Source organism: Danio rerio, chromosome 11 (assembly GCF_052040795.2).
Source record: "Danio rerio strain M-AB ecotype USA chromosome 11, GRCz13ab, whole genome shotgun sequence".
In the NCBI taxonomy this organism is placed as follows: domain Eukaryota; kingdom Metazoa; phylum Chordata; class Actinopteri; order Cypriniformes; family Danionidae; genus Danio; species Danio rerio.
Window position 1 is genome coordinate 18,407,601 of NC_141031.1, and position 10,721 is coordinate 18,418,321.

The 10,721-nt window shown below is 34.6% G+C and overlaps 1 protein-coding gene across 9 annotated transcripts in view; it reads left to right on the forward strand.

The window, feature by feature from the left end:
* The window catches only part of pank4 (pantothenate kinase 4 (inactive)), a 35,463-nt gene extending 25,614 nt beyond the window's left edge, over positions 1–9,849 (forward strand). For 8 of the 9 annotated variants that reach the window (XM_087271925.1, XM_087271930.1, XM_087271926.1 and 5 more), the window contains 5 exons: positions 133–237; positions 646–746; positions 4,275–4,343; positions 4,444–4,677; positions 9,190–9,848. In XM_087271925.1, the coding sequence (XP_087128051.1) occupies positions 133–237; positions 646–746; positions 4,275–4,343; positions 4,444–4,672 (504 nt within the window). In that variant the 3' untranslated portion in view covers positions 4,673–4,677; positions 9,190–9,848. 9 annotated transcript variants of the gene reach the window in all.
* Positions 9,850–10,721: the final 872 nt, after the last annotated feature.

Consider the following 10,721-nt stretch of genomic DNA (forward strand, 5'->3'; position numbering starts at 1 on the left):
ACAAAGTATGGTAAATCTATTTTAAGACATTGTGTATTTAAAATTTAACATTTGATCTGAAATCATATTTAACAGTGTATGAATTCTTCCTGTTGTTGATTAAACACTGTGCCTGCTGGCTTTCTTTTACAGGGTCCTCCTCATAAATGTGCATTGTTTTTCGTAGATAATAGTGGAATAGACATTATTCTCGGGGTTTTCCCTTTCATTAGAGAGCTCCTCCTCAGAGGCACAGAGGTAAGTCAACAATATGGTTTACGATATTCTTTGAGTTATTGGCTTTCACATCAGTGGTCGACAAGATGAAATGTAACTCAATTTTGAAGATAAATGTACTTACTGAGTTTTATTTTATTAACAAGACTTGTACACATAGTATAATAACTAAATTGGAAATGGACATGTGAAATTATTGAGCTATTTTTGAAGTGGGCTTACTTTGAATAAGTGAGTTTTTAACAGGAGACTCTGACCGAATCATTTATTTTAGTGAGTCATTTACTTAAAAGCATGTGCTTTAAAAAACTGAGATACAGCACAAATAAACTTAAATGAAAAAAAAAAAAATCTGTCACTGTTCACCACTGCTTTTTAAGGTTTATGCTGCTTTGTATTAGTTACAAACATGAGCATATTTACTTTTAGGTTGTGCTTGCCAGCAATTCAGGTCCTGCCCTGAATGATGTGACTAATAGTGAGCTGCAGATCCTAACGGAGAGAATTGCTGCCATGGACCCTGTCATTCAGTGAGTGTTCAACCTTACAGGGCACCTATGGTGCCAAATCTACTTTTCAAGCTGTTTGGACCGAAATATGTGTAGGTATAGTGTATAGGCGGTCATATAGGGGTGATATAAACACAAAGAGTCCTTTATTTTTCAATTTTACAACATACGAACAGTGGACCAATTGGAGCGATTTTCAGACCGTCAGCAATTTGAGGTAGGAGTGAGGCCGCCTAAAGTTCTTACTGTACTATTTCTCACAAACGCTACGTGAGATTTGCTTCTTTTATGTCTGTTTGTTGTCTGACACAGCCGAGGGAGGAAATAAGGGAACACAGAAAGGCACGTAGAAACGGTGGGCGGGGAGGACTAGCCTTAAAGGCGCAGTACAGCAAAACCACCACACAGTGCAAAAATGTATAAAACAGAATCTTATAAAAGGTATAATAAAAAATCTGATGTAAAGCTGAAACTTTACAGACACATTCTGGAGGCACAAATGATTCACATAAATCTTAAAAAAGGGATAACCTAGGTGCCCTTTAATTGATTTTTTGTATTTTATGTAAATTTGTGTATAGTTTGTCCCATACCAGATTTAAATGACTCAAGATACCCCAAACAATTATCTTGCAAAAATAGCCTTAAAGGTGTAGTAGGCCAAAATGCTATCCGTTACTATAATAGCTTTGAAAAAACAGTCCCTCTTCTGCTGTCTAAAGTCATGTCTCCTGAAATCACAAACATGCACCTTAGAGGTGACAGTAAACAACCCACTAGATCATGTAATTATTTAGTACTTTATAATACCACAATTCTGAACGAAAAACTGTATTATATCTAGCACATTTTCAGTTGTGTAGCAAGCAAAACTTGTCATAATGTGCATGTGTATATTTCATGCATGCAAGGATCACTGGTCTCACTCTCTCATGCACTTTGTCCTAAAGCGACTACTGTATGCTTAATGGTTGGTCGGCGGTGTGCATGAATAACACTTATTACTAAAACATAAAAAACCAACTTGACCTCAGTAAAGCAGGCTAGGTGGAATAGTGCCATTTACTTGTTTTGTTATTAAAGTACATAAGAATCTACATTATGGATGCTGTAAAAGGTATCTTTTGAAATCAAAATATTTACATCAATCTTTCACCGGAAGATTTCAGTGGGTGAACAACACTTCCGAGCCAAAGACTATAGAATACAAAAGGCATGGCACTTGTATAGTTTTGAATGGGGAAAAGTTTTACGGTCAACATGGTGAATGAAGCCCCGTATAGTTTTGAATGGGGAAAAGTTTTACGGTCAACATGGTGAATGAAGCCTCGCCTACTAGTACAGGAGCCAATCACTGATTGCTATGGACTGACATTTCTCTGGGGGAAGGGCTCGGACCAGACGTGTGCTTTTACAACAGATTGGGGGTCAACAAACTTACTGGAATTTCAATGAATACTTGCTTAACTGTCATAAGGAATATATCCACATAAAGGTTGAAATCTCTACTTTTAAATGAACCAATTGCACTTGAAAACAAAAGTTATTTTGGTTTTATAATCTGTATGAAACCAATGCGAGGTAATTCACAACTTGGTCTTGATGGTGAATCTCCCCCAGAAATGACAGCGACTCTTTGTTTACAGGTTTGTAGGTGTTTGAGTAGTTACTGCTGTCATGTGACGTATGTTTGACAAGATGCACTTTCAACCAGCATAACAAAAAATTTCTTTCTAAGTTTTTAAAGACAATCGCCTACTACACCTTTAAAATTTGACATTCTGTTTATTAAAATATCTATGGCTCAGCAGTAAAATGGAGGTGTCTTTCATCAAATGTTTGTATTGGTTTTTATTTAACTAAAACAAATGTCTTAAAAGGTAGCTTGAAACGTTATTATTCTATTGCAGTAGTTTGTAAACTAGTATTTTAGGTATCTTCTGTACCGGTGTAATGCTAAACCTTAGTTGTTTTTTGGTCTCCACTATGTTGATGATCTTTGACACCACCATTAGAACTATTTATACCCCAGGTGGAAAATAATACAATGTAATAAATAAATTAAACATATATTGATTTGTATTATATAGTCATCATAACACGCATCCAAAGCTTCAGTATCTGTTAAAAACGGTACCAAAAATTCTGAGGGTTTCTTATTACACATGTAAGCTTTTCAAAAACCTAATAAGATGTTTTTCAGCCAAAGTTCAAATAGATAAAGGACACTTAATATATCACTAACATAGGTCATAATGTCTTGCTTGTAATAGACATAAATCTACAAGCTTTAAGTAGACTGTCTGCGTAAGTATTTGGTACACACAATACAGGACATAAAAGAACTGGTGAAGTAAATTGAGATACAAATGGAGTCACCCTAGCCCAAAATGTCTGTACCTTCTCACATTCTCATACACATTGTAAATGTACCTTGAAGTATGTTTTAAAACAAAGTTCAGACATATTATTAAACCATTTAATAATAATTTTTTTCCCCCAATTTCTGTTTAATGGAGAGATTTTTTTTCAACACATTTCTAAACATAATAGCTAAAATTTAATAACTCATTTCTAATAACTGATTTATTTTATCTGTGCCATGATGACAGTAAATAATATTTTACTAGATATTTTCAAGACACTTCTATACAGCATAAAGTGACATTGAAAGGCTTAACTAGGTTAATTAGGTTAACTAGGCAGGTTAGGGTAATTAGGCAAGTTATTGTTTACTGATGGTTCTGTAGGTTATTGAGAAAAATATAGCTTAAAGGGGCTATATTTTGTCCATAAAATAGTGTTAAAAAATTAAAAACTGCTTTTATTTTAGCCAAAATAAAAATTTGATATATATGCGCCTAAGTACCATGAAGTTTTCTCTCTTGCAATGACCAATGAGATCTTAATAACAGTATAGCAGAAGTTAGTTGTCATTATGTCATTGTTCTCCAATAATGTCTCTTTGAAAGTTGATCTTCAAAAATCATAATTAATCAAATTTGAATATGTTTTTTAACAAATGTATGCATAGATAAATTAAGTAAGCCTACATTTCTTTATTCCAGTGAGTTCATTTTAAAAGTTTTTTTTTTTTTTTTGATATACTGAATCGTATTCACTTACTACCAACTTAGACTTATTAATTATCAATCACAAGGCAGGACACAGTTAAAAATTTTGATCATGTCAATTATTTAAAGTCCTTAAAATGTGTGTTCCATCCACTAAACTTTGTTTCTCAACATTTATTTGTAAAGACCTCATCAGAGCACCTAATGTACACCTCCTTTGACCCTTGATTACGATCATCATCATCATCATCATCAATACATTTTAGTAATGCTGGTTTGATTTATCCAACCAAAAGATGTAGCCTGTTATACTGTATGTTTTTGCAGCAATATAGCAGCTGCTTTATTTCAAACAACAAAAGGAGAAATGACTTGGGCTTCTCTGAAATTGCTTCCTTATGTTTTTTTTACAGTGTACTAAAATAACATGGTTATTTTCAGGTTATATTCAGCCTGAATATTTTCTTTTTTTCAGGAGTGCATTCAAAGAGGATCGACTTGCTTTGGTGCAGAATGGTTCTAGTTCTCCATGTTTAGACCTGAGGTAAAACGCATTTTATCCCATTTGTGTGCGTGCGTGTGTGTGTTTTATTTGTTGAAAACTGAAACAACTGTGTTCTCTCCTTTTGTACTTAATTCTTCAGTCGGCTTGACAAAGTCCTGGCCACAGTTGTCAGGGAGCGTGGCACAGATCTAGTGATCATTGAAGGTATGGGTCGAGCAATCCACACAAATTACTATGCCATGCTCAGCTGTGAGAGCCTTAAACTAGCCGTCATCAAGAACTCCTGGCTGGCCGAGCGTCTTGGAGGCAAGATCTTCAGTGTAGTCTTCAAATACGAGGTCCCTTCAAAATCCCAAGAGCAACATTAAATAATGTAGGAGTTATTTCTATATATTTTTTTCTTTTTTTTTTTTCATTTTTAGATGAAATTGTTATCTTTAGAAATAGCCTCACCACCTTATCCTCCTCTCCTTCCTGTGATTGGTGTAATGTTTTTTTTATTTCTTTCCTTTTTACGTAAAATTTAATGTGCATGTTTCCCCTGTGATGTCCCTCATAATCATTGGATGACATTTGTACAGTATTTTTTTCTTTTGTTGAGATTAAATTTGATTGTTTCTAATTGAAGCCATTCGTCGACTAATCACCCATTTATTAAATTAATTTAATTAGGCCTACTTGACAAATACAAGAAAACAGTTAAGAAACAATGCCATTTTGTCACCTTTCTTTCTGCATTCTAAATGATTTAGAGATATAAAGCTTCAAAGTGGTTTTTACATTCCATATAGCAAAAAATATGTGTGTAACAGTTCTCTTTCATACATTAACATGACAGAGACCCTAATGTATTGTAAATGTAAATTATCAAAATTCTCCTCAATTTGCAAATTAGGATAAAAAAATAAACAAAATGCAGATAGAACCTTCTAGGGCTGGGCGATATGGGCAAAATATCATATCTCGGTATTTTTAGGAGGAATGACGGTATACGTTATATATCCGATATTTTCCCATAAATGTTTACTTGAGAATTTAAGCATTTATTAAAACATTATTAAATATTTTTTGATCAAAATATAATTCAAACACAGGGGTTTCCCTCTCCGTTTACAAATAACAGCTGCACATAATCTTTGATAAATAAAATACAGTACAGGTTTTTCTCCTGCTTAAAACTGTTGCACAACATTTCAAATTATAAACAAAATCTTTGATAAATAAATACAGTACAGGGTTTTTTCCTGCTTAACACCACACACAGCACTACTGTGTGCAAATAAAAAAGTAAACAGAACCATAGAAAACAGCTACATTGTTAGAGCAAAAAATGAACACATTAAGTAGTAACACAACAAAAATTAGTGTAGTATAGAAAAGAACCACATTGAATGTAAATATGAAACGCACAATGTTTGATGTCACAATTACAGTGTTCTTATAAGTAATCCTGTATACCACAGTTGTGTGACTTATAAACAACAATTAAATCAGCTGTATGTTTTTTAGTTACACATTTACATGTTTGTATTGTGCACAATTTTTAAACGGTGAAAAAGATAAGTGAAAAAGATAAGTTAAAAAGTTGTTCAATCCATGTAAAAAATCATACACTTTCTTTTGTTTTGACTAAACTTGTTTTACTAAATATTAAATAAGGAGATGAAAACGAATAGACTTTAGACATGAGAAGTAATGAAATTGTTTCAGAGTACTATGATGAAATGCTGGTTAAGCATATAAATGTAAACAGTCATTATAACAGATCAGAACACAGAGCTAAATGTGTTAACATAATGTGTTTTTTTTTTTTTCAAGGGCACCTATAGTGAAAAATCTACTTTTCAAGCTGTTTGGACAGACGTGTGCAAGTATAGTGTATAGACCGTCATATTGGGGTGATATAAACACAGTTCTTTTTTTTTTCAATTTAACAACAAAAAAACGGTGGGCCAATTGGAGCGGTTTTTAGACTGACCGCAACTTTACGTAGGAGTGCGGTCCCCCACGCCCACCAATATTGATTGACAGCCTTGCGTCACAATCATTTCCCCAGTTTCTTGTTGCACGTCCGCCATTTTCAGCGTGTGAGTCAAAGCGATTTCATTAAAGGAACACCCTTGCTCTATTTTTTTGATGAAAAGCTCATTGGGCTCAACACAAAATCAATATTCTCCACATTATCGCTGTAATCAGATTTATTGCTTGTTCCTTTTTCGTGGCGCGGCGCTGTGCATTTCGGAGTTCTGGGCGTGGGTTTCTGTCGGGGTGCATGCGGCGGAGCTTTGGGTCAGCGGCTCGGCGTGGCATGGGTTTCTGTCGGGGTGCGTGCAGCGGAGCTTCTGGTCTGCAGCTTGGCGCGGCTTTCTGTCCAGGTTCACGCGACGGAGCTTCGGGTTAGCGGCTCGGCGCGGCGTGTGTTTCTGTCAGAGTGTACGCAGCAGAGCTTCGGATTAGCGGTGCGGCGTAGTTTTCTGTTGGGGTGCACGCGGCGGAGCTTCTGGTCTGCGGCTCGCCGTGGATTTCTGTTGGGATGCACGCGGCGGAGCTTCGGGTCAGCGGCTCGGCGTGGGTTTCTGTCGGGGTGCACACGGCGAAGCTTCAGGTCAGCGGCTTGGCGCAGCGCCATTGTGTTTGCCTTGGTGGAGGCTTGTGTTTGGAGTTCTGGAATGTGTGGCGCGACAATTCGGGAAACTTCATGTTTCAAATACGCAAATGATTTTGTACTCTCTGCTTGGTCTGTGTCTGACTCGTACATGTACTGCTGAATGCTCATCCTAGCTTAACTTAGCTCTCTCTCTGTCTGTCAGCCTGTTTGTTGCAAACACAGAGCGTAGGAGCTCTTCGATTCGCCCCCGTTGTTACGTTGGGCGGGAAGCCGAAACTATGAAGCAACACGCCCCTAAAACAGCAAATTGTGTAAACGGCCCCAACATGACACTTTTTAACACATTATAATAAAAACATCTAAACTGTGTGTTAAACTGAACTTAAACTGGCACACTCAGAAGAACCCTAATATTAATATTAAATCATAAAAAAGGGGTAAACTATGTACCCTTTAATTTTTTTGAACACATTCAGGTGCTGCTTGTCAATTTGACAAGGCTTTTATGTTTGTTCTTGCTGTCAATTTTGGAAGAAATGATCGATAAAACATTTCTAATAAACCGCTGTGACAGCAGCAGGCACTTTGTGAAGTGCGTGCACGCGTTGGGGAGTCAGATTTTTCCGGGGAGTCAGATACAGATAAATTTCTCACCACACCGGCACTGCATGTTCCCCCATGTCGCGTCAGTGATTAATTGTTCTTGAATGATTCTTTCAGTTTGAACAAATCATTTGTATGACTGAGTGAATCATTAATTTTCGCATGCGCACATTTGTACAAGTGGAGCTCGTATGCTACCTTGGAGTGGTCTGTTTCACGCAGAATGTGCACGTGTTGTCTCAAACCATATCAATAAAAACGTTATTGAATAATACTGCATTGCGTTGGGGAATCATATCTATTTATCCCCAGAACCCAATATACCGCCCAGCCCTAGAACTTTCTAATTCCAAAAAGTCATTTTCCGCTTAGAATTATAAGGTTCTATCTGGCAGATAATTAATTGAAGCATTCCTTTTCAAAAAATAAATTGTCTGCTTAATAATTTAATTGTAAAAAAAAAAAAAAAAATTGGTGTTGTAACGATATGTTGATGTTTGAGAAAGTAAAATTTTTGCTTTCTATGACATTTATTTAATGTTTTAGGATGAATATTTTTTTCTTGTTCAAATTAAGCATACAAGGCTGTGCTAAATATTTTGTCCAGTGCAGATTTTATGTAATTAATATGGCAATATTTATTGAATTATATGCTTTATATAAATTTTTGAATTGTATTTATTGAATTATATGCCCATTGTATTAAATTATTTGCCCTTCAAGGCTTAATATTTAATTTAAAGACTTTAAGAGAATACAGACAATAAGCAAATGAGTTGTTTTACAAAGTTTATTAAGCAATGAAAAATGTTTTACCGACTCTATATACACAAATAAAAATATTTTACATTTAATAATTACATTTTTAATACCTGTGACTATTTGTATGTCTAAAACTTAACATTTCATATCAATGTTAAAAACTGCTTCTAAATCCTCACATTTACACAACTCTTTTTAGTTTCAGGTTTCTTCTCAATTTTGTGTAGCACTGCATTATATAGTCTACTCTGATTTTGTGTTTCTTTCTGGTCTTTCCTACTGTCAACCGAGTAGTCCGGCGAAATGACCAAAAAAAAAAAAAAAACTAAAAATACATATATATATGATATTATATAAAAATATATAATATAAAAAAAAATATATATATATATATGTATATATATATATATATATATGCAGTAACAAAAGCAGTGATACATATATATATATATATATATATATATATATATATATATATATATATATATATATGTATATATATATATATATATATATATATATATATATATATGTATCACTGCTTTTGTTACTGCCATACTGAATTATATCTCATCTAGATGCTGTTTTCTTTTAATGGCTAGCACCTCTGTTCCCATGACAACATTTTATGGGGACGGGGATTTTGTTCTAATACATTATCAGTGCAAAAAAACAAAAGCTGGTTTCTAAAAAACCTTTGGGGAAACTGCACTGTAGTTTGCGAAAGTGATTTTCCTGAATCCCCACAGTTTTTGGATGATGAATGGTGTAACGATTTACACAAAAGACCTAAATACACACAATATTGATCCATTAACACTAGATGTCAGTATTGTATACAGTTAGTTTTTTATCTTTCTTGATAAAGGCAAATGCTTAAGTGACATCTTTTTTTTTTTTTTTTTTGCTCAGGTGCTGGGTATGCCGGGAGTAGAGTCTGCAGTGCCTGCTTCAGATATTGCATCATTATAATGCAACGCATTTGTCCTCAAGTCTGGTGCAGCCCTCACTTTGTACCATCTGTGGAAGTCTATGTAATCTAAAATCCATTTCAGGGTTTTACAGTCCAGCATTGCCTCACTGTTGCTTCTCTTTTCTGCTTGGAGAGAGACAAACAGTTGTGTATATGCACAAGACAAAATATATATTTTCATGGTGTTTAAGACAATGTATAACAATCATCAATTTGTGGGCACAGTATTTCAGGCCAATGGTAAAAGAGTGAGAAGCACATTGATTTCTCTTTTCATTCGGATTGGTTGGTTTTTCATTTGTGCCATGATTCTGACTAAGGTTTTAAACTGGTGGCGTAGAATGTGACACATTTAAGAAGTCATCAGTCAGATGGTAAATAAATAAAACTGTACTGCTTTATCATTTGGCCAAAGGCAGATTGAATTTACTAATGCTTTAAGTTTGTTTTTCTTAAATATTGTAAAATCAATTGTAAATATAACAGAAATCTGTTCATTAAAGGTAAAATTTCTTTGCAAATATTGACACTCAAGATTTTAGAAAAAAATGGCTTGACAATCACATAATTCTGTCAAATATATTTTACACTGTCCTAATTCTGCTTGGGTCTCTTATTTTTTTCGTACACCTTCGAATTGACCTTCCATCAGGGACGGTTATTATTCAACAGTTTATAAAAAAATATACACATATTGTAATCTGTAGCATTTTGTCATTAGTGTTTGATAGGGTTGATGAAAGCGACTTTTCTTAGTTTTTGGTATTTACTGTAAAAAAAAAAAAATCTAAGAATGCTACTTGACTGCCTCTGATTGGAGCCTTCTCAGTATTTTGTCTATATTTAAAATAGAAACTTGATCAATACTGAAGAAAGTGATCAAGGCTATTTTGGGCTTGATTTTTAAATGTAATATTACAACTGTCATTAGTGTCAGATTTGCCACAGCTTGAATGAACTGCCATTTGTTTTACACAACGGATGCCCTTTCAGCGTCAACCATCAATCTTTAGTCATTTGAAAAGGTTTATTTATTTATTTATTTTTATTTTTTTTAGCAATTTTCTCCAGACTAAAGAAATAAGAAATATATCCCCCTTCTATTTATAAATGTAGCTTTTGCCTTTAGTTTATAATTCATAAGTCTCAAACTCAATTCCTGGAGGGCCGCAGCCCTGCACAGTTTTGCTCCAACCCTGATCAAACACAGCTGATCCAACTAATGAAGGTGTTCATGACTCTTTTGAACACCCCGATTATTTGGATCATCTGTGTTTGATAGGGTTGGAAAAAACTGTCCAAAGCTGCGGCCCTCCAGGAATTGAGTTTGAGACCTATGGTTTTTATCATCAAATTTATTTTGAAGCCCATGTTATTCACATGTATCATTTGTTGTTAACGGTGAAAGTAGGATATTTCTTAAGCCAATGCGATATTTTTGTCTCTGAAGAATAAGAGATTTTTGAGTCTG